The following is a 23,987-nucleotide window of genomic DNA, read 5'->3' on the forward strand; positions in this document are numbered from 1 at the left end:
TCAATGAAATTGGAGAATTGGTTTAGCCCTAAACTGCGTAGGGGTTTTTTCACGGTCAGGGCAGTAAGCAGTGGTGGCTAGTGCTCAATATTTTTTGGGAGGCAGCAAACTAATGCCACACACCCCGCGTGCAAGAGATGGACAGGAAGGCGGCCATAACCCCCCCCTTGTGCCAGACGGACAGGAAGGGGGAGATCAGAGGCCTGCTTACCTTAGGAGGCAGATGACAAGGATTCGGGGTAGGGCTGCTGCTCCTTGCTCCAGCTAGTCCTCGCTCCGGGGCTTTTGCTACTCCTCCTGGCCAAACAGGAAGTGAGTCCTGAGACCCGATTGACTGGGAGTCCTAAGACTCCCTGGCCAATCGGGTCTCAGGACTCGCTTCCTAATTGGCCTGAAGGAGAATCACTAAGTTAATAGCGAATTTTAATTCGCTATTGTCAAAAAACTGGGTGGGCTCAGGGTGCAGTGCTCTGCGCCCCAGACCCACCCTTTTTATGCCAATTAGAGCCCCAGGCCCCATTGGAATACATGCGTCTGGCACCCTGCATGTAGATTAGGGGCCGGGCGCATGGATTAGGGGGCGACGGGCTGCCACTGGTAGTAAGAATGTGGAGCTCAGTTCCACAATCCCTGGTGTCAGCAGGAAATATTGATAATTTAAAAAAACTCCTAGATGGGCATCTTAGCAAGCACATAATACAGGGATATATTTTTTAACATACATACACCCACACAGGTTGAACTGGAAGGACTGGTGTCTTTATTCAACCTTGCCAACTGTGTAACTATGTAACATTCTCTGATTGAACGATGTGGAGGCGCCAATACCAAGCGGCCAACCTCGTTTGTGGTCAGTGGGAAAAATACCCCCTTATAGCTAAAAACAACTTATCCGAGAGGCAGAAAGTGCTTATTGCTTAAAAGTACCCCTAGCAACCTCTAGACGAAGCCTGGTTGAGAAACACTGCTCTATATTATTTTCTTTCCCCACACGACCCCTTTTTCGCAGAAGCTACATAAAAGGTATGTAGGGAGTTGGAGGGCTGGAAGAGCTGGGCCAGCACAGACAGTAATTAGACACCTTCATAAGAGAAGAGGTCTTATGAGATGCAAGGAGGGAGGAGCTGTGCTAGGGAATTCACTCATCCTGAAGTAATCAAATTTGCTAGCTTGTTGAGAGGCACAGTCCAAGTTGATTAACAAAAAATGTATGAAACTGAAAAATGCAGATTTTTTTGTTCTCTTGACTAAAACATTTTTAAGTTGGTCTCTTTAAAGAGAACATGATCTGTAGAAGACATGTGCCTTCTACAGATAAAAGGCAAGCAGAGGGCAAATGGTTGGTCACCAGTATTACCTATGGTGTCCCCATCCCTATACTTGACTTATTGTACACTGTGTCTCAGTGTTGGGGTGTTCATCTTGGAACTTTGCTTCCTAATGTCAGAGCTTTCCCCCTGATATGATCTAAAATCTGGTGGGGGATTATTCAAAAAGCATCAGAGAGGAGGAGGAAGCCCACACCCACAGGATGAATGAAGCAGGGGGATCCTTCAACTGCAGGTTCTCAGGTACAGCTTTCTCTCCAGCAAGGAAAGTCCAGTAGTGACATCATCAGATCTTGTGAGACTAGCAGTCAGAGGCAGAAGTCAATCTCATGCTGAATATATAGTGCTGGAAGCAGGGCCGTCTTAATAGCATCATGGGCCCCTGGGTAAAGTAATGCTCTGGGGCCCCTACAATGATGACAGCGCAGGTAAACAGACATCAAGTAGGTAAGAGGCAGACTGCCTCCCCTGTGTATCTATCACTCTCAGTGCCATCATGGGGCCCCCAATTTTGGGGCAGCGTGGGCTCAAGGACCAGCTGCTTTGGAGAAAGCGCAGGGGGCCCCCATGCAGCTGGGGCCCCTGGGCAGTGCCCATGTGTGCCCTCTCATTAAGACAGCCCTGGCTGGAAGCTGTAGGCACAGAGGTGCCTAGGCACCATCACTTTCCAGGAACAAAGATTTGTTATCAATTTTTTAATCAATTTTCAGGAACAAATTTCAAACAAAGATTTTTCAGGTTACTGTTTAGGCACAATCAACATTTTTAGATGTTCCCTATAACATAGCTAATCCTCACTTTTTTTGAACAATTTAATAACATATGATTAAATAGGATTTGGACCACAAAGGGAATGCATTGTTTTCAAAAAGATCACTAACCCACAGAATTACATCAAGAGAGGAAGCTGTAAAGCACCGCCATTTTGGAGCACTGCAAAGCAGAGGATGCATATTTATTAGAAAATAAGGACCCACTTCACGTACATATAAAAATTAAGATGAATACACAAAAAAGTTTTTTAAACCATTAACACACATTGATAACTTTATGGCCATTAAGCTGATTTGCTTTACATATTTACAGGGCTTTTTTTCTCAGACAATAGGTGCAGGAACTCTCCCTTTTCAAGTCACCCCTTTTCTTCGCCCCTACCCACCTCTTAATACCGCCCCTTTTAGACAATCTAGAACCAAGTATAATTTTGTTGTGCCAAGTAATTTGTATGGAATTTGGTAATGATATAAAAAAAAACAGTAAAATAAAACCCCCTGCAGCCAGCAACAATAGATCCCCCTAACAACAATGGACCACCCACAACAAAATTCCCCCCCAGCAACAATAGACTCTCGGCAGCATCAACAGATCTCCGCACAGCCAGCATTAATAGACTCTCTGGCTACCATCAACAATAGACCCCTCTCCCAAGAGTAGATCTCTTTCAGCAACGACTGATCCCCCAGCAACATAAGACCCTCCCCAGCAACAATAGACCCCCCTGCAAAAATAGATCCCCAGCAGTGAGCATTAATACCCTGAAGCACACCCCAGCACCCCTTGCCATTACATACAGTCAGTGCAGGAGGTGCTGGAACTGCGTTCCCCTGCGTTCCCGCTGAAAAAAAGCCCTGCATATTTATCTAAAAAAACAAAAACATTTAAAGGATTACACATTCCTTTTCTTTAAAGTGGGACTAAACCTACCAATTGAACAGTTTACAAAAACAATTATTGCATGGCCAGAATATTAAATGTCATAGTTGCTTTTACTCTCAACTAAATTGTCAAGCCGAATGGTTGGTGTCATAACTAATCACATGTGCAGCACCATGGCAAGTTCAGATCAAACAGAAGCTAAGATGTCAGCTTCCTTGGCTGTAACTGATTGGAAGGGCTAGTTCCACTTCAAGTGATTTACAATTGATTCCATAACTGTCCCCTTTCTCTTAATGAAGAATATACGATATGGTAGATATGCACCTCATTCATTATTTTATAGCACAACGGCCATCTTGTTCACAGAGCCAACACTTAACTGTTTCTTTTCTCATTCTTTCTTTCCGTACTTCTAATGGAATGGCTCAGGGTCGTACCGCTGCCCTCATATTCATATTTGCTTTAGTCACCTTCCTCATTATTCTGAGCTCCAACAACAGCGAGGAACCCTTCAACTACAAGGATCTCAAAATCACGCACCACAACCCACCAAATATTAGAAAATGGGGGATTCAGGACGGCTACATCCCGGTGTCTGGAAACAAGGTGAGATGTCTTCTTATACAGTATACGGTCTTATCGCTTCATCTTGTTTTTAATAGCTAAATAATTTAATAGTTAAAGGGGTTGTAAAGGTTTGTTTTTAATTTTCTAAATAGGTTCCTTTAAGCTAGTGCATTGTTGCTTCACTTACCCTTTCCTTCGATTTTCCTTCTAAATGTTTTTTTTGTTTGTCTGAATTTCTCACTTCCTGTTTCTCCTAAGTAAGCTTATCCCCATCATCCGAGCCGTTCTGACTGGGGGTTAGTCAGCCAGAACAGCTTACTGAGGAGGAAACACATTTAGAAGGGAAATCAAAGGAAAAGGTAAGTGAACCAACAATGCACTAGCTTAACTACTTAACCCCCGGACCATATTGCTGCCCAAAGACCAGAGTACTTTTTGCGATTCGGGACTGCGTCGCTTTAACAGACAATTGCGCGGTCGTGCGACGTGGCTCCCAAACAAAATTGGCGTCCTTTTTTTCCCACAAATAGAGCTTTCTTTTGGTGGTATTTGATCACCTCTGCGGTTTTTAGTTTTTGCACTATAAACAAAAATAGAGAGACAATTTTGAAAAAAATGAATATTTTTTACATTTTGCTATAATAAATATCCCCCAAAAATATATAAAAAAAAAAAAATTTTTCCCCAGTTTAGGCCGATACGTTTTCTTCTACATATTTTTCGTAAAAAAAAAAATCGCAATAAGCGTTTATTGATTGGTTTGCGCAAAAGTTATAGCGTTTACAAAATAGGGGGTATTATGTCATTTTTATTATATTTTTTTTACTAGTAATGGCGGCGATCAGCGATTTTTTTTTCGGTATTGCGACATTATGGCGGACACTTCGGACACTTTTGACACATTTTTGGGACCATTGGCATTTTTATAGCGATCAGTGCTATAAAAATGCATTGGATTACTATAAAAATGCCACTGGCAGTGAAGGGGTTAACACTAGGGGGCGGGGAAGGAGTTAAATATGTCCCTGGGTGTGTTCTTACTGTGGGGGGGGGGGGGGTGGCCTCACTAGGGGAAACACTGATCCTCGGTTCATACATTGTATGAACAGAAGATCAGCATTTCCCCTGCTGACAGGACAGAGAGCTGTGTGTTTACACACACAGCTCCCGGTCCCCGCTCTGTAACGAGCGATCGCATGTGCCCGACGGCGATCGCGCCCGCCGGGCACACGCACGGGAGTCGGGGGCGAGCGGGGGGCGCGCGAGCGCGCCCCTAGTGGCGGCTGGGAGAGAGGACGTTATACTACGTGCTCTCGCCCAGCCGAGCCAACTTGCCGACGTAGAACGGCGGTGGGCGGTCGGCTAGTGGTTAAAAGAACCTATTTAGAAAATAAAAAAAATAACCTTTACAACCCCTTTAAGCTATTATTTAGTTAGAGACAAAACAAGAAAGAAACCTGCAATGGTCATTTAAAGCCACCACGGATGTGAAACCAATCACCCCTCTCCCTATATAGCACACTCTCGGCGCACTTAACTTTAGCTTTTCTCTTTGCATCACTAATCTACCGCTAAAATCTGGGGAGGACTGGGAACCCTTGTCCTGGTGGGTAAACACAACCATTGGCCCTTTCATGGTAGATACAGATCTCGGTAGGCCATAGAAAAGGTATCATGCAAAGTGTGCCATGGTTGATGGCCATGGTGAAAGTTTGGTGCTCCTGAAGGACATAGTTTATTGTGACAAAATGTGGTGGGGGGGGAGCAGACGGGGGATGTGGCCTGGGCACAGTGTTGATATAGGGGGGCACTGGGAGCTTGAACTGGTCCATTCTTCGGCACCTCACTGTTGTCAATGACTGCAGCATAGTTGATAGGAGGAGGATTCTGCTCTTTCCTCCCTCCAATAACAGCCTACTGTGAGCAGAAGCGATTGGGCAGCTGCTGAGAACACACCTCCATCTCAGCGTGGTGCATCTAGGAATGAGGGCAGGCTGCTCTTCTACCTGTTGCCACTTGACATACTGCATGAACTGTGATAGGATGGAGAAGTTGCCTTTATTCCTAGTGGGTGTCATGCTGAGAAGGAGGTTTGAACTGAGTGAGAATACAGAGGGTGGGGGGGGGCAACTCAACCCTAAACCTCCTCTCTCCTCCTCCGAATCCTAATGCCGCGTACACACCATCACTTTATGTGATGAAAAAAAACTACGTTTTGAAAAACGTCAATTAAAACGACCATGTGTGGGGGGAAATGTTGTTTTATGTCTTGTGAAAAACGACAAAAAAAATTGAAGCATGCTTCAATTTTTTGTGTCGTTTTTCAAAACGTTGTTTTTTGTGTCAATTAAAATGATAGTGTGTGGGCAAAACGACGTTTAAAACAACGTTTTTAGACCCGCGCATGCTCAGAAGCAAGTTATGAAGCTAGCTTCAATGGAAAAGAGTGCTGAACGTAACCGCGCTTTGCTAGAGCATTTTGAAAAAACGATGGTGTGTAGGCAACGTTGTTTTTGAAAATGAAGTTTCAAAAACGTCATTTTATTTCATGATTTAAAACGTCGGTTTTTTTTTTCATCACATAAAGTGATGGTGTGTACGCGGCATAAGAGTCTCTTAAAGGGGTTGTAAATGTAAAAAAAAAATCCCTAAATAGCTTCCTCTACCTTAGTGCAGTCCTCCTTCACTTACCACATCCTTCGATTTTGCTTTTAAATGTCCTTATTTCTTCTGAGAAATCCTCACTTCCTGTTCTTCTGTCTGTAACTCCACACAGTAATGCAAGGCTTTCTCCCTGGTGTGGAGAAAGCCTCTTGAGGGGGGAGGGGGCGAGCAGGAGTGTCAGGACGCCCATTTACACACAGTGCCTTTCTCTATCTGCAAAGTAGAGAGTGTCCTGACACTCCTGCTCGCCCCCTCCCCCTTCAAGAGGCTTTCTCCACACGAGGGAGAAAGACTCACATTACGGTGTGTAGTTACAGACAGAAGAACAGGAAGTGAGGATTTCTCAGAAGAAATAAGGACATTTAAAAGCAAAATTGAAGGATGAGGTAAGTGAGGGAGGACTGCACTAAGATAAAGGAAGCTATTTAGGGAAACGTTTTTTACCTTTAAAAACCCTTTAACCTTCTCCCTTCCTTATAGCCCTTTAGCCCACTTCCTCCTTCAGAGCCCCTCCAGGTCCATTTAGTTCCATGCCCTTTAAGGAGCCCATCTCCCAGCTGTCCTTCTCTCTTCATCCTATTGACATAACAAAGCAGTCCTCCTCAGACTGACACCACCGGGGCCATTTTCCCTCTCAGCAACACCACCAACACACAGGGCCATTTTTTCCTTGCAGTGACACCACTGACACAAGAGCATTTTTTTCCTTCCAGTGACATCACTATTGCCTAGTACACACGATCGGTTTTCCCGGCGGTCAAAAGTCCGCCGGGAAAACCGAGGGGAAAACCGAGAACCTGCTTGGTTGCTTTTCCCCGTGTACACACAGTCGGTTTTAATGACAGCTTTGGTCAGGAAAACTGGCCTTGTGTATGCTCCACTGCAGTGTTTCCCATAGGAAAACTGACAAGCAAAAAAACGCAGAGAATCGCAGCAGAAAAAAGAGAACAAGTTCTCATTTTTTTGCTCGCAGTTTTCCTGTCGGGAAAACTGCAATGGAGCATATACACGGCCAGTTTTCCCGCCCAAAAGCAAACATGGCAGTTTTCTCCTCGGTAAAACCGGTCGTGTGTACAAGGCATGACACAAGAGCATTTTTTTCCTTCCAGTGACACCACTGACACAACTTAAATGTTTTCCTTTCAGTGACAACACTGACACAAGAGCATTTCTTTCTTTCCAGTGACACTGCTGATGCAGGGACATTTTTCCCTTTGCCACTGTGAGCCCCAAATTTGTGCACCGATCCCAAACTCTTCAGTTCTTAACACATGACACAAGCACTAAAGCATTTGGACAGTTTTCCATTTTTACCCTGGGCATTGGATGACCTTGTCCCAGCACTGATTTTATTTATTTATTTCAGGTATTATAGCGCCGTCCATTTACACAGTGCTTTATCTATGTATTGTACATTCACATCAGTCCCTGCCCTCAAGAAGCTTACAATCTAAGGTCCCTAACTTACATCCATGCATACACATACTAGGGCCAATTTAGGCAGGATCCAATTAACCTACCAGCATGTCTTATGGGATGGGAGGAAACCGGAGTACCCAGAGGAAACCCACACAGGCAAACTCCAAGCAGGTGACACATCCTTCAGCACCATCTTCCCTTGGGGTTATCTCCAGCCATGTGAATACAGAAGGTTCAACTGAATGAACCTATGTCTTTTTTCAACCTTGTAAATACTGGGCTAGATTCAGAAAGAAATCTCAGATACACTACGCCACCGTAACTTAGAGCGGCAGGTCTCGTATTCAGAAAGAACTTGCGCCCTAAGTTACGGTGGCGTAGTGTAACTGGTCCGGCGTAAGCCCGCCTAATTCAAAGTAGGCATGTAGTAGGCGTGTTGTATGCCAATGACTCGTGACCCCACGTAATTGACGTTCCTAACGAACGGCGCATGCGCCGTCCGTGAAAGTATCCCAGTGCGCATGCTCCAAATCACGCCGCAAATAGTCAATGCTTTAGACGTGAACGTAACTTACACACAGGCCTATTCGCGTACGACTTACGTAAGCGACGCAAAATTCTACGATGTCCCGACGTCCATACTTAAAGCGGTTCTCCACCCTAAAGTGGAGTCCCGCTGATCGGAACCCTCCCCCCCTCCGGTGTCACATTTGACACCTTTCAGGGGGGAGGGGGGTGCAGATACCTGTCAAAAGACGGGCATTCCGTCACATCCCGTCGCCCCCCCCGTTGTGTGCTGGGAACACTCGGCTCCCAGCACACAGCGGGAGCCAATCGGCGGGCGCGGCGCGACTCGCGCATGCGCCGTAGGGAACCGGGCAGTGAAGCCGCAGCGCTTCACTTCCTGGTTCCCTCAGCGTGGATGGTGGGGGGAGCAGCAGAGAGACGAGCAATCGCTCGTCATCTGCTGCGATCGGCGCTGGACTCCAGGACAGGTAAGTGTCCTAATATTAAAAATCAGCAGCTGCAGTATTTGTAGCTGCTGGCTTTTAATATTTTTTTCCCATGGCACATCCGCTTTAACATTGGCTACGCCTCATATAGCAGGGGTAACTTTAAGCCGAAAAAAGCCTTACGTAAACGTCGTAAATCAATGCGCCGGGCGCAGGTACGTTTCTGAATCGGCGTATCTAGCTCATTTACATATTCGACGCGGAAATCAACGGAAGCGCCACCTAGCGGCCAGCGTAAATATGCACCCCAAGATACGACGGCGTAGGAGACTTACGCCGCTCGTATCTAGGCAACAGTGAGGAGTATCTGATTCTATGAATCAGGCGCAGAGATGCGACGCCTCACACTCAGAGTTACGACGATGTATCTCGAGATACGCCGTCATAACTCCTTTTCTGAATCCAGCCCACTGTAACTATGTAACATCTTAGAGCTACAAAGTAAAGCTGTCCATACACAGTTACAATTTAGTCCAATTTAGAGGAATCAGTGGGCCCTGCTCCCTCGACAGAAGCGGATTACTACATCGACTTTTGTCAAAAAAGCTGAACTGAAAATTGTCAGCCAGTCAGCTGCAGGTATCATTCAGATATCTGTACAACCAGCTCTAGTAGCTATAAAAATACAATACGCTGGCAGAAAGGAATTCGTCCATCCATGCTGTTTGTGTGCATGGAGGAATGAAAGAAAAAAATCGATTTGTGTATTGCCAGTGTAAGTCAGGGCAGTGTTTCGCATCCCAGTCCACCCCTGGCCGCAGCCTTGGCAAAAACCCAGTACATTTCAGTATAGGGACTCCTTCCTTCCTCCCATGATGTAGTGCTGGTTGCATGAGTGGCCCCGGGCCCAGCCCCATCACATGGTGAGGGTGCCAAGTCATATTCAAATACTAACTTTTTAGAAAGTTGATTTTTGTACATGATCTTTGGGGGTAATTATTGATTCATATCATAATGATTTATAATCTAATCTAAATGTGGACCTTTGAACCCTCTTTAGACACTACACTCCAAATGCAACAGTTGTGTCCTCGTCACCAGCTCTAGCCATCTGCTGAACACCGGCTTGGGACCTAAGATCGATCAGGCAGAATGCGTCATCCGCATGAACGATGCTCCCACCACTGGCTATGAAAAGGACGTGGGTAACAAAACAACTTTCCGGGTAGTTGCCCACTCCAGCGTGTACCGGGTTCTGCGAAGGCCACAGGAATTTCTGAGCCGGGCTCCAAGACAGACGCTTATATTCTGGGGGCCCCCGATCAAGATGGTGCAAAACAGCAAAGCTAACCTGTATCACATCATCGAGCGAGCCAGCTCTGCTTTCCCCAACGTGTCAGCCTTCGTTTTGTCTCCTCGGAATATGATGAGGTTTGATGAGCTGTTTCGGGCAGAGACTGGACGAGACCGGTTAGAATAAAGCTATTCATAATTATTACTAACAAAGTTTTATATGGGTCTTTCTGGAAACATAGATGATGAATTGTCAAGCCATATTTGACCTTCCTTGCTAAATAACAAGCCTATATGAGGGCACTTTTGTTTTAATCCCTGGCACGGATATTTTTACACGCCAGTGATCTCCACTAGCTTCTGGTTCCCGTATGACTGGCCTGCTGCATTCTGAACACAGGAGGTCGGCTGCTTGGCTTGGGCAATATTCAGCGATTGCTTTGCTATTTCTCAAATAATGCAAAGCGATCTGATTGGATGAGGTGGGGGCGGGCAGTGACATCTGCACCTCATCCAATCAGAGAATGTTTGCTGCTCCTCAATACAGTACGACACAACGCTGTTCTTCAATACAGTACAGCACAGGGGCGGACTGACCATTCGGGCACTGCCCAAGGGCCCCATGCCACTCCATCAGGGTTGCCAGCCTCAGTAAAACCAGGGACTGTATGAAAAAATGTGTTTTTTACATCTGTCCCTGAAATGTCGCTTACCGACATCCTTTTGGTCTAAAAATCCCAGGATTAAAGCTGCCCCGCCTCTCCAGTACCTTCTCAGTGTGTGTGTACTGTGTGTATTCTGTATGTGTATATTGTGTGTCTGTATACTGTGTATGCATACTGTATGTGTGTATGTGCATACTGTGTGGCCCCATAATCTATTGCCTGGGGGCCCCATGAGTTGTCAGTCCGCCCCTGGTACAGCACAACGCTGTTCCTCAATACAGTACAGCAAGTAAATGTTGACACCCTAAGGAAGGATCACCAGGGCAAAATAAAGATAAAGGGGGTAATCCACAAAGATCCGGCGTAACTTAATTTTTTCCATTTAAGTTACACTGCCTTAAAATTTCTACCTAAGTGCCCGATCCACAAAGCACTTACCTAGAAATTTTTGGCTGTGTAACTTAGGAACGCCTTGCGCCAGCGGAATTTATTTTCATGGGGGCGATTCCCATTTAAATTAGGCGCGCTCCCGCGCCGGCCGTACTGCGCATGCTCGTGACGTCATTTTACCGACGTGCATAGCGCGAAATTACGTTACGCCGAGCTTTGTGGATTGCGACGGGTCAATAAAGTTGCGTCGGGAAAAAAAAAAGATACGGCGCGAAAAAAAAAAAATCAAAACAAAAAAAAATCGCGTCGCTGGACAGAAGGGTCTGTTTTTACAAGGTGTAAACAGTTTACACTTTGTAAAAGCAGCCCTAATTTTGCGTTTGCAAACTAAAACTTACGGAGAAAAAACGAAGCTGAAAAGCTTTGTGGATCTCCGTAAGTGCTAATTTGCATACCCGAGGCGGCATTTCGACACGAAATGCCCCCAGCGGCGGATGCGGTACTGCATCCTAAGATCCGGCAGTGTAAGTCTCTTACACATGCCGGATCTTCTCCCTAACTATGGAAAACTGATTCTGTGGGTCAGTTCCATAGTTAGGAACAGGGATACGACGACGTAACAGCAGTTACGCCGGCGTATCCCTTTTGAGGATCTGGCCCATAAAGTCTGTAAACTGCGCTAATAGAAATAAATTAAAATTAAAAGTAGGACCGTAAAAACGGACAAATAAATATTGCTGTAATGCAAAAAGATGGATTGGTAAACTGTAATATATTTTTATTTCTGGATTTAGATGTAATTTTTTTAGTTCATTTTTAATATTTAAAGCAAACATCCCATCAATGCTTTATTTTGTTGAGAACTCACTTTGAAAAACATTCTTCCAGCATTTCTAGTCATGGGCATCTTGAGTAAGGGCAGATGATTCATGTAGGCCAGAAACCACAAAGAAACTGAAGAAAAGTTTAAAACAAGTAAATATAATAAAACATTCTATTTACTAAGCCTAATGCCGCGTACACACGACCATTTTTAATGGTCTAGAAAAAAATACTTCTTGTCAAGCTTGCCTTGCCTACACACGATTGTGAAAGAAAAATGCTTGAGCAAAGCGCGGTGACGTACAACACGTACAACGGCACTATTAATAGGGTAAGTACTATTCGGATGGCGCCACCCTTGGGGCTGCTTTTGCTGATTTCGTGTTTGAAAAGCGCGAATCATCTCTCACCAAACCTTTACTGTCTTCGTGCTTTTCAGTCTGTTACAGCGTGAAGAATGTGCTATCTAATGGTACAAACGCTAGTTTTACCAGAACGAGCGCTCCCGTCTCATAACTTGTTTCTGAGCATGCACGTTTTCTTCACGTCGTTAAAGCCTACACATGACTGTTTTTCACGACGTGAAAAACGACAACGTGAGCAACGACGCGAAAAAATAGAGCATGTTCTAAATTTTTAAAGCCCATTTTTCACGTCGAGAAAAATGCTCTGGAGCCCACACGATTGTTTTTAATGACATTAAAAAAAAATTGCATTTTTCACGTCATGAAAAACGGTTGTGTGTACACGGCATTACAGACACCCCCCCCCCCGGAGGTCGGTTACAAACCCGTTACTTACCGCATCTATGGCGCGGCCAGCATCCGCTGTGCATCACCTCCCTCATCCTCCTAGGCCAATTGGAACGCATCTCCTTTCGGGCAATCGGGAAACGGGTCCCACTATTGTCACACAACTGGGTGAGCTCGGGGCGCAGTGCTCTTCGCCCCAAACAATCCTTTTTTAAGGCCTTTTAAAGCCCCTGGCTCTAATCACGTGCTTAAAAAAAATACCTATTGAAACCAATGCGCCCGGGACCCTGCATGTAGATTAGGGGGACGCACGCATGGATAATGGGTGCGGCACAATTTCAGCATTTGTAATACTTATCTAAAACATGGCTGTCCTGAGATCTTCACTGCGCAGAGCTGCACAACCTCTGGCTAAAATCTTCCAGGCTGTACTGCGGTCTCTAGTCTCTTAGAGGTACCGTATTTGCCGGTATATAAGGCAACCGGGCGTATAAGATGACCCCCTAATTTTACAGTTGTTTTTTAAGATTTTTTTCCTGTACTCATCGTATAAGACGACCCCCCTTCCGACGCTTTATATTTCTTCCTTCTGGAGCCATATTCTTCTTCCTTCTTGCTGGAGCTGGAGCCAATCACAGCGAGCGATGAATTCTTTTAATGAATACAAAGCCTGCTTGGATTGGCAGAGGCTGTAACATCATCAGCCCATGCCTCTCTGACTCTCAAAGCCAATCTGAGCAGGCTACTGTATGTAGCCTGCTCGGATTGGCAGAGGTTGTTACTCCAATCTGAGCAGGCTCTGTATTAATTTTAATACATCGCTCACCGGGATTGGCTAAGAGGAATATACTGTATGTAGCCGAAGCTACATACACTATTACCGCACATCCAGCAGGCATCCGAGCAGCTGACCCGGCGTATAAGACGACCCCTGCTTTTTGGCCAGTTTTTTTAAGTGTAAAAGGTAGTCTTATACGCCAGAAAATACAGTATATGGAAGCCATGGTGTGCAAGCAGAATTACAACTCGAAAGATTTCTGATGTCAAATATTTAACATGCTGCTCCAGGCGAGATCAGGCTTCACACTCCACAAGCACATCTCAGGTGCCGACAATTCTTGCCTCGTCTTTGCTGAAGCAATCAATTGTATCAGCAACAGGAATGCCGCACACTGAGCTGCAAAATAACCTTCCTTTCATAAAATCGCCAGCAGGAACAAATTCTATTCTGACACGTTTTGCGCTAGGCAATGTGTTTTCTCAATGAATTTTCTTTGTCAAAGCGCTGTGCCTAGCGCAAAACGTGGCAGAAAAAAAATAGTTCCTGCTGGCCATTTTAATAATGGGAGATTATTTTGCATCTTGGTACGTGCCATTCCTGTTGCCGATACAATCAAAAGATTTCTGAAGTATTGATCCAAAGGCTCTGCAGCTCCGGGTAGTAAAGATCTAGTTCTAGATAACGATTTTATATGCTAAATGTGTGAGGTCATAGGAGGAAGGAATAAGTGCACTAAAAGTACACGGATCCTTTAAATCCTTTTCTACCTTTGTGTATAAACTCTCCTGTATAAAATAGACCAAATTGGGAGCATTGTCATATAATGGAATAATATCATAAAAAAATAAAAAAGTTGATAAAAAATAAATTAAAAAATGAATGTGTATTGTAATAAATGTAATTTTGTCTCCGGTAGGGAGAAGTCTCACTCCTGGCTGAGCACAGGCTGGTTTACAATGGTGATTGCCGTGGAGCTGTGTAATAATGTTCATGTATATGGAATGGTGCCACCTAACTACTGCAGGTAATGGATCTCTTACTCACTTACACACTCTCTAATATCAGCTATGACTAATCACTAGTTAATAGTGCGAAACGCGCCGGTGTGCATTCACAATTTTTTGCTGTGATTTGTAGTGCTCATTTATCCCTTTTACAATAAAGACAACCATCAAGGTTTTTTGGAGTGCGGCTATATCTATAAATTTGTTCTACTATTCACTCTCTAACATTGCTGGGGATTTCCCATTAGATAAGGGGGACTTAATCATCACTTTGGTTTAGGTTGCGGCGAAGCTATTAATGCATAATAATATAGTCTGAGCAGGTGCTGAGGACTGTAAAGGCCAATTAGCGGTCGCTGGTTTAAGGAATAACTAAGAACAAATGCTGCACATCATGTTGCAGTACAATGTTGTTCAGGGCAGGTTTTCCTTCCCCTGCTCAGACAATCAGGTATGGGATTCATTAATGTGAGATGACGGCTGGTGCTCAACATTTTTGTTGGGGGGTGCAAACAAACGGATAAATTGTGAAAAGTACTGAAAAAAAACAGCAATTGCAGCCTCACTGTGCCATCAATTGCACCCACTGTGCCCATAAAATGCAGCCACTGTGCCCCATAAAATGCAGCTACTGTGCCCCATAAAATGCAGACACTGTGCCCATCATATGTAGCCTCTGTGCCCATCATATGCAGCCTCTATGCCCATCATATGCAGCCTGTGCCCATCAAATGTAGCCTCTGTGCCCATCATACGCAGCCTGTGCCCAACATATGTAGCCTCTGTGCCCATCATACACAGCCTGTGTCCATCATATGTAGCCTATGTGCCCATCATATGCAGCATGTGCCACTCATATGCAGCCTCTGTGACCCCCCCCCCCCCTGCTTGCCGTCTGACCGGCACACACTTACCCCAAAAAGGGGCTGGACGCCTGAATAGGGGGTGGCTACAGCGAATCAAGCATGAATCTATCCAGTCTGCACAGAGGAAAGTGGCATGACAGAGGGGGCAGCGCCCGTGCGCCTGTGCGCCCTTAATGGACGCACCACCACTGGATGACGGTGGTCAAAAAAAAAATTGCTGAATTGGGTGCCCAGCGAGAAGCGGGAGAGATGCTGCTCTTGGGCACAGCGCTGAATAAAAATCGGGGAATAGGTAAGTATTTAGAGAGTTCCTGATCAGAGAAGGTGTTTACCTTAATGCATTAGGGTAAAAAGCGTAAGGCTTTAGAACCACTTTGACTTCATGTATGGCCAGCTTAAGGGGCAACATTGTCATACTGTGCAAGTGTCTCATGCAGTGGCTGCCCATCCATTAGAGGCGCACGGGCGCCGACCCCCCATCCATGCACCCGGCCCCCTGAGCTACATACAGTTTGCCGGACTATGGATTCCAATGGGGGGGGGGGGGTTTGAAGCACGTGATTAGAGCTAGAGGCAATAATAGGCTTCAAAGAAGGGTGGGCTTGAGGCGCCCCGATCTCACCCAGTTGTGTGACGATAGCGAATGAATATTTGCTATTTTTACACTAAATCTCCCCGCCAATCAGAATGTGGGTCGTGAGACCCGTTTCCCTATTGGCCAAAATGTCAGGTGATCCTATTGGATGCCAGAGCCGCCATGCAGATGGGGTCTGCCGTGCTGGAGGACACCAGGAGCTGCAGCCTGCCACCTAGATGGGGTAAGTGCCAGACCGCCTGGCAGGCAGTGAGCGGAGGAGTTAGTGCCGCCGCTGCTGGCCACCTGGGCAGGGGAAGGATGGTTGTTTGCTGCCCCCCCCCCCCCCAAAAAAAAAACACCAGCCACCACTGGTTACATGCCTACATTTTGGGAATGGACCACCAGCGGCTCAGTTTTGCTTTACTGGCAGAGGGCAAGGAAAGTTGTACGCCAATCTCACAAAGGCTCATACTACACAAAAAAGAAGTAGAAAAGGAAATGCAATCCCGTTTATTTAATATAGTCAGATGCTCAAGCCCCTTCTTGAAACTGGTTTGTCTGACAAGTTTTATACTTTCTTTTGATCTGAATTTGCATTTAATGAAGCAGATTGCTTACCCTTTGGGCTGCAGGTTGAGATTTACAGCTTCTCATCTACTTGGATTTCTGCGCACAGTGTACAGAATCGCTTCAGTTGCCATGGTTACAGTGAAGCAACATTTACATTTCTTTTGTCAGCTTTAAAAAAACATAGGGCTGGATTCAAGAAGCAATTGCGCCTGTGTAACCATAGGTTACACAGCGCAGTTGCTTACTTGCCCCGGCGTAACGAATGCTCCTGATTCAGGAACCTCGTTACGCCGACTGCAGCCTAAGAAATGCACGGCATAAGGCTCTTATGCCCGCATATCTTAGGCTGCATTCTTGCAAATTGCATACTAACGCCGATTCACAACGTTGCGCGAGCCCTGCGTATGCAATTTACGTAGTTTCCGTACGGCGGTTTTTGCGTAAGGCTGCCCCTGCTATTAGCAGGGGCAGCCAATGTTACGTATACCCGTCGTTCCCGCGTCGCGAAATTTGAATTTTACGTAGTTTGCGTAAGTGAATCAGTGAGTCCTTGCGATGTCATTTGCCGCAATGCACGTCGGGAAAGTTTCCCGACGGAGCATGCGCTCTATGATCGGCGCGGGATCGCGCCTAATTTAAATGATTCCCGCCCCCTACGGGATCATTTAAATTGCGCGCGCTTGCGCCGGGCATTTTGCCGGCGCGCCCACGCAATTTACGGAGCTACTGCTCCGTGAATCAAGGGCAGCGCAGCAAATTTGCGGGGGCGCAGGGCAAAAACGTTGCCCTGCGCCTCCGTAAATAATGCGCAATTCTACCTGAATCCAGCCCATAGTTGTCTACTGAATAAAATAGAATGGCCATTGTAAAAACTTGAAATTACAAAATGTGTAGCAATGATATTTGTTACAGCAACATTTTTTAATAAATGTAGTGTCGCCCTTAAAAGGGACAAGAAAAAAACTTTTTTTTTTAAGAGCCGCTGTACTATGTACGAAGGAAACATTGAGGCTGCCTATTGCTGATGCTTCTTTCTAAAAATGCTATTTCTCTGGTTGTCATACTGATCCAGTGGCTTCAGTACTTTCTGAAGCCTCGTACACACGACCGAGAAACTCGACGGGCGAAACACATCGTTTTGCTCGTCGAGTTCCTTGTTAGACTGTCGAGGATCTCGGCGAGCCAAATTTCCCCATTCCCATCGAGGAAAAGGAAGACTTGCTCTCTTTTTGGCTCGACGAGATCCTCAACAGTTTCCTCGTCGAAAAGTGTACACACGACCGGTTTCCTCGGCAAAAAAAACATACCTTGCTGGTTTTTGACGAGAAACTCGTGTGTACGAGGCCTGAGTCACTGATCTGGAACAAGCAAAAGGATTAGGAGTTTTGACTTTACTTGCTGCATATTTGCTCTTGGTCAATGACTCTTCCGAAATCAAAGACAGCCAGGCAATCAGCATATTTAGTAGATTGGCGATGACAGCTCACCTATTACTCTTAGTACACGTTTTATTCAAGCTGCTCAACATGATATATTAAAGTGTAGTCTGCTATAGTGTTGCTCACGAATATTCGCATTGCGAATATTCGTTACGAATATGGCATATTCGAATATTCGCGAATAACTCGAATTTCGCGGCCAATATTCGCTATTCCGAATATTCGTATTTTTTTCAAATTTATTTTTAAAACAGATCACATCCTATCGACGTCTAAAAGCATTGCTGGTATGATTAGAGACCCTGGGCCGAGTAGCTAAGCTGAGGCGATCCTTTTATGTTGCTGAATATTCGCAATCGCGAATATTCTATTTCCGAATATTCGCGAATACTTTCTCCGCCCAGAGTTGTCAAAATCTCGCAATCAATTTCGCATTCGCATTAGCGAAATTTCGATAAAATACCACCAATATTCTATTTCCGAATATTCGCGAATACTTTCTCCGCCCTTCTTTTGCATCAGAGCCAATCAGAGTTGTCAAAATCTCGCAATCAATTTCGCATTCGCATTAGCGAAATTTCGATAAAATATCACCAATATTCGATTTCCGAATATTCGCGAATACTTTCTCCGCCCTTCTTTTGCATCAGAGCCAATCAGAGTTCTCCTACCACAGTTGTCAAAATTTCGCAATCAATTTCGCATTAGCGAAATTTTGCAAATTTTTTTTTTTTTTTATAAAATATCACGAATATTCGATTTTAGCGAATATTTCACGAATATTCGGCTATATATTCGTGATATATTGCGAAATCGAATATGGCGTATTCCGCTCAACACTAGTCTGCTAGTGTGAGCCAAGAATAATGCAGAGGATGTGGCACTGGTTTCAGAGTCCTCATTGTCAGGGGCGGCTCGTCCATTAAGGGTGCACGTGCGCTGCCCTCCTGTCCGTTGCTGCCTCCCCCTATCCATGCATCCCCTGGATTACAGTGAAGGGCAGGTGTTTTTTTTAAACACCCGATTAGAGCCAGAGCCTCTAATAGGCTTAAAAGTAGGGTGGGTTCAGGTCGCAGAGGATGCAAACAGAGCCCACCCAGATGTGTTACAATAGCGAACATTCATTCGCTATTGTAACACTGAGCTTCTTCCCGGCCAATCAGGAAGTGGATTTTGAAACCTGTCACCCGGTTGGCTGAAAGGACAGACTGTCTTGTTGGGGAGGAGCCGCACGCTGGAAGCCACCGATAGAGGAGAGAACACGGAGGTTGCCCGCTACCCACCACCTGCTACCTGCCTAGATGGGGTAAGTGCCGGACAGCGGGGGGAGGGAGGGGTGGTTGTTTTCCGCCCCCCCAAAAAACACCAGCTGCCACTGTGAAGCTGGAGGGCCTTTAGTATTTTTTTTTTTTTTTACTGAATTACATAGTTATTTAGGTTAAAAAAAAGTCCATCCAGTTCTACCAATAGAAGGAGAGAAATAATAATTATACAATCCTATATACACAATCCTATACTCACAGCTGATCCCGAGGAAGCATGATCAAATTTGCTCCGGCGGGGAAAAAATTCCTTCCTGATCCCCAAAGAGGCAATCGGATATTCCCTGATTAGCATGCATATCTTTTGAAGATAATTCCCTCTAGAATATTAAATTCATCCCTAAACTTGTAAAGTGTAATCAAAACCGTTGGGGCCCATTCCCACTTCTGCATTGTTCATTACCACAATAAACAATAATGCAGTGATTATCATTTTAGATTAAATCATTTTGGAAGGCTCCTGCACTGCACTAAAACATTTTTGCAATGTGTTGCGCTGCACTGGGGTTGATTTACTAAAGGCAAATAGACTGGGCACTTTGCAGTTGCACTAATTTTCCTTAGTAAATTTCAGCCCCGAAAGAATTAGCTGCTGAATGACCAGGCCATTTTTTGCGATTCGGCACTGCGTCGCTTTAACTGACAATTGCGCGGTCGTGCGATATGGCTCCCAAACAAAATTGGTGTCCCTTTTTCCCCCACAAATAGAGCTTTCTTTTGGTGGTATTTGATCACCTCTGCGGTTTTTATTTTTTGCGCTATAAACAAAAATAGAGCCACAATTTTGGAAAAAAAACAATATTTTTTACTTTTTGCTATAATAAATACCCCCAAAAAAGATATAATTTTTTTTCTCAGTTTAGGCCGATACGTATTCTTCTACATATTTTTGGTAACAAGAATCGCAATAAGATTGGTTTGCGCAAAATTTATAGCGTTTACAAAATAGGGGATAGTTTTATGGCATTTTTATTAATATTTTTTTTTTTTACTACTAATGGTGGCGATCAGCTATTTTTTTCATGACTGCGACATTATGGCGGACACATCAGACAATGTTGACACATTTTTGGGACCATTGTCATTTTTACAGCAAAAAATGCTTTAAAAATGCATTGTTACTGTGAAAATGACAATTGCAGTTTAGGAGTTAACCACTAGGGGGCGCTGTAGGAGTTATGTGTGACCTCATATGTGTTTCTGACTGTGGGGGGGCGGGGCTGGACGTGTGACATCACTGATCGCCTTTCCCTATATCAGGGAACAGATGATCAGTGACATTGCCACTGTGAAGAACGGGGAAGGTGTGTTTACACAAGGGGACGTACAGGTACGTGCCTGTGCCCAGCCGTGCCATTCTGCCAACGTAAATGTGCAGGAGGCGGTCCTTAAGTGGTTAAAACATGGTTTACTCCCACTGACACCAAGGTATTTTCTAATCCTGTTACCTACAATCTGGCCCACCTAAAATCTGAAGGACAGTAAACTGGCCCTTTGTTTAGAATGTTTGGAGACCCCTGTTATAGAGCTTTGCCAGTGGTATCATCAGGGCCGGATTCCTGACAAGGCCACAGAGGCCAGGCCTTGGGGCGGCAGTGAGTGCAGGGGCGGCACCGGTTGTAACACACAGTGGGAGACTGCTGTGTCACGGAGCTCACTATGAAAAGTTTGGGCACGCTGTGATAAAAGTCCCGCTCTCCTCCTAGACCAGCTCGTGTGGTAGAGGCAGAGTTCTGTCTATCACACGAGCTGGTCTAGGAGGAGGGCGGGACTTCTATCACAGCGTGCCCAAACTTTTTACAGTGAGCTCCGTGACGGAGCAGGAGATGCCCGATGAGCGTAATGCACACACTGACTGGTGAGGCTACATTGTTTGGCACAGTAAGGCTGCAATGATGGTGAGGGGGCTGCAATGATGGTGAGGGGGGCTGCAATGAGGGCACAGTAAGGCGGCAGTGATGGTTAGGCTGCAATGATGGTGAGGCGGCAATGATGGGCATGGGTTGGGAGACTTTCAGGTTTTTTTGGCGGGGGGGCAGCATTGAAGGACCCGGCATTGGGGCGGCATTGAAGGACCCAGCCTTGGGGCGGCAAAGGGAGTAAATCCGGGCCTGGGTATCATACTGTTCTTTAAAAAAATGTAAAGATAATTTGTGAATAATCATAATAATGATGGACATGTACTATGCCTTATGAGTTATTTTATCAACTGCTTTATCTGTTTTAGTCACCTTCTAACAAAGTACTTGTCTTTTCTCTTTTCCATCCTCAGCAAGAGACAGCACAAGATGGCGTATCATTACTATGAGCCTAGAGGCTCTGATGAGTGTACCACTTACATTCAGAATGAGCGTGGACGAAGAGGCAATCACCATCGCTTCATCACGGAGAAACTGGTGTTTGCCCGCTGGGCATCTGTATATAACATCTCTTTCTCACACCCCGAGTGGTTCAAAGATCCAGACAACTCAAACTAAATTGTGATTTTAATGTCTTGTCTGTCCTTGTTCCACCTTCACTGGTCTCCTGTGTACGGAATAGAGTGCTCTCCAGCCTAAGGTGAAGCTCAGACACAGGATGTCCCGAGTGCCAGAACCGGTCTTTTCTCTAGGCCAGTTCACACTGTATAGATATGGCTGTGAAGCAAGGGATTCTGGGAGGTTGTATGTGCTTCTATTCACTCAGGCACTGCGTTCGGTGGACAAACCAGTCACAGTGGGCTTCATGATCGAGACTGTCGCAAAGGAGTGATGTCTAGGTTGGTCCCAGCAACTAGTGGGCTACTTCTTAACTTCTTTCCAGGCCAGATCAGAAGATAAAAGAAGCCCATTGGTTGCTGGGGACCCAAGTAATTGTTTTAAAAACCATTGGTCATGATGGGTCACTTTGACAAGGAACAGTGAGGAAATGTTGAAGATACTCCTATTTTTGTCTATTTTACAACTGCAATTCAAACAATGGTGAAGTAGAACAAAGCCAGTTTATTATAGCCATTGATCCACAAATTATTACCCTTTGTTATTTAACTTTCAGTGATATTTGGTCATTTAAAGAGGTTCTCCAAGAAACCTACCTACACCACATTCATTTTAGAAGTGTGTTGCTTAAAAAGACTTAAGCTCTTTCACATACCCTTTGAAAAGGTTGTCGCAGATTGGTATTAACTTACCGTGGCAGTAGTGGTGGAATTAAATGGGTAACCAGTCTCACCAACAACTCACCAAACAGGTATGGGATGCACTATGGGATGTTTCCTAGTCATGGTCATAAGGTCAAACTACAGAATCAACAGCCCATAGCATATTCTGAAAACAAGATAAAATCATGGAAGGTGGTGTTCGCGCTTAGTTACAGGCACAGATAAAGGCAAACACCATCATGCTTAAAGTAACAATTGTTGTTCAGTTTAAGGCCGACAACGTTCGGGCAGAGACGTTACATAGGGATGCTGTGCAGGCAGTCTGGTCATTCCAAGAATGCAGATCAGTGAACCTAAAGGAACCTTTTTGCATGGGCACTGTTGAAGTCCACGGAGCTTAGTTTATATTTTTGATGGAAGATTTACAGAAACACTTAAGTGTACCCGTGCTGTATCATCAATATATGACAGCCTTTTTCAACCTTTTTAACACAGAGGAACCCTTCAAAATGACTTTCCATTCTCTGCAGTGTCTAGGAGTCTCTTCAAACTTCTTTAACGAAACTATAGAAACCTCTGAAAAAAAACAGGTTCATAATAAATGCACTAGATGGTGAACACCAAGGAACAGGACCCCTGGTCATAGCAGAGAAGCCCCAGTAAAAGAACCTGACGTAGAAACTGAGTTTGGCTAGTGGCCATAAAATGGTAAAATGCAGATTCCTGCAAAGACTATTGAAAGCCTGAGCTCTGAGGCCCCATACACACCATAGAATCTATCCGCAGATAAATCCCATCAAATGGGTTTCTGCGGATAGATTCTATGGTGTGTACACTCCGTCGGATATTTATCCGCGGATAAATCTCCCCTGGGATGGATTTCCAGCAGATGGATATTTGCTGACATGCTCAACAAATCCATCTGCTGGAATCCATTCCAACCGATGGATCCGCTCGTCTGTACAGACTTACCGGATCCATCCGTCTAAAGGGATTCCCCGCACGCGTCGTAATGATTTGACGCATGCGTGGAATTCCTTATATGACAGCGTCGCGCCCGTCGCCGCGTCATAATAGCGGCGACGGCGCGACACCTCATCGGCAGAGGATTTCAGCGCGGATTTCAATGCGATGGTGTGTACACGCCATCGCATAGAAATCTTCTGAAATCCTCGAGAGGATTTATCCGCGGATACGGTCCGCTGGACCGTATCTGCGGATAAATCCTCTCGTGTGTATGGGGCCTGAGATTACACTGGGTTACGAGAGGTGCTGCCATAGATACCTACAGGAGCATACGTGGAAGTACCCTACTTAACAGCCAATACAATTTAGCACCACTGAATTCAGTTAGGGGCTCAGGCTAAGGCCCCGTACACACGATAGAATCTATCCGCAGATAAATCCCATCGAATGGGTTTCTGCGGATAGATTCTATGGTGTGTACACTCCGGCGGATATTTATCCGCGGATATTTCAGAATTCCAGCAGATAAATATTTGTCGACATGCACAGAATATCTATCTGCTGGAATCGGATCCCACGGATGGATCCGCTCGTCTGTACAGACTCACCGGATCCATCCGTCCAAAGGGATTCCCCGCACGCGTCGTAATGATTTGACGCATGCGTGGAATTCCTTATATGACAGCGTCGCGCCCGTCGCCGCGTCATAATAGCGGCGACGGCGTGACACGTCATCGCCAGAGGATTTCAGCGCGGATTTCAATGCGATGGTGTGTACACGCCATCGCATAGAAATCTGCTGAAATCCTCGAGA

General features: G+C 45.3%; 1 protein-coding gene across 2 annotated transcripts in view; it reads left to right on the forward strand.

Annotated features, from left to right (window-relative positions):
* Window positions 1–22,956, forward strand: part of ST6GALNAC6 (ST6 N-acetylgalactosaminide alpha-2,6-sialyltransferase 6) — a 79,416-nt gene extending 56,460 nt beyond the window's left edge. For both annotated transcript variants that reach the window (XM_040324749.1, XM_040324748.1), the window contains 4 exons: window positions 3,414–3,590; window positions 9,648–10,057; window positions 14,207–14,314; window positions 21,341–22,956. In XM_040324749.1, coding sequence (XP_040180683.1) covers window positions 3,414–3,590; window positions 9,648–10,057; window positions 14,207–14,314; window positions 21,341–21,545 — 900 coding nt within the window. In that variant the 3' untranslated portion in view covers window positions 21,546–22,956. The remainder of the gene's footprint in view (window positions 1–3,413; window positions 3,591–9,647; window positions 10,058–14,206; window positions 14,315–21,340) is intronic.
* Window positions 22,957–23,987: the final 1,031 nt, after the last annotated feature.

Source organism: Rana temporaria, chromosome 9, assembly GCF_905171775.1.
Source record: "Rana temporaria chromosome 9, aRanTem1.1, whole genome shotgun sequence".
Classification (NCBI taxonomy): Eukaryota; Metazoa; Chordata; class Amphibia; order Anura; family Ranidae; genus Rana; species Rana temporaria.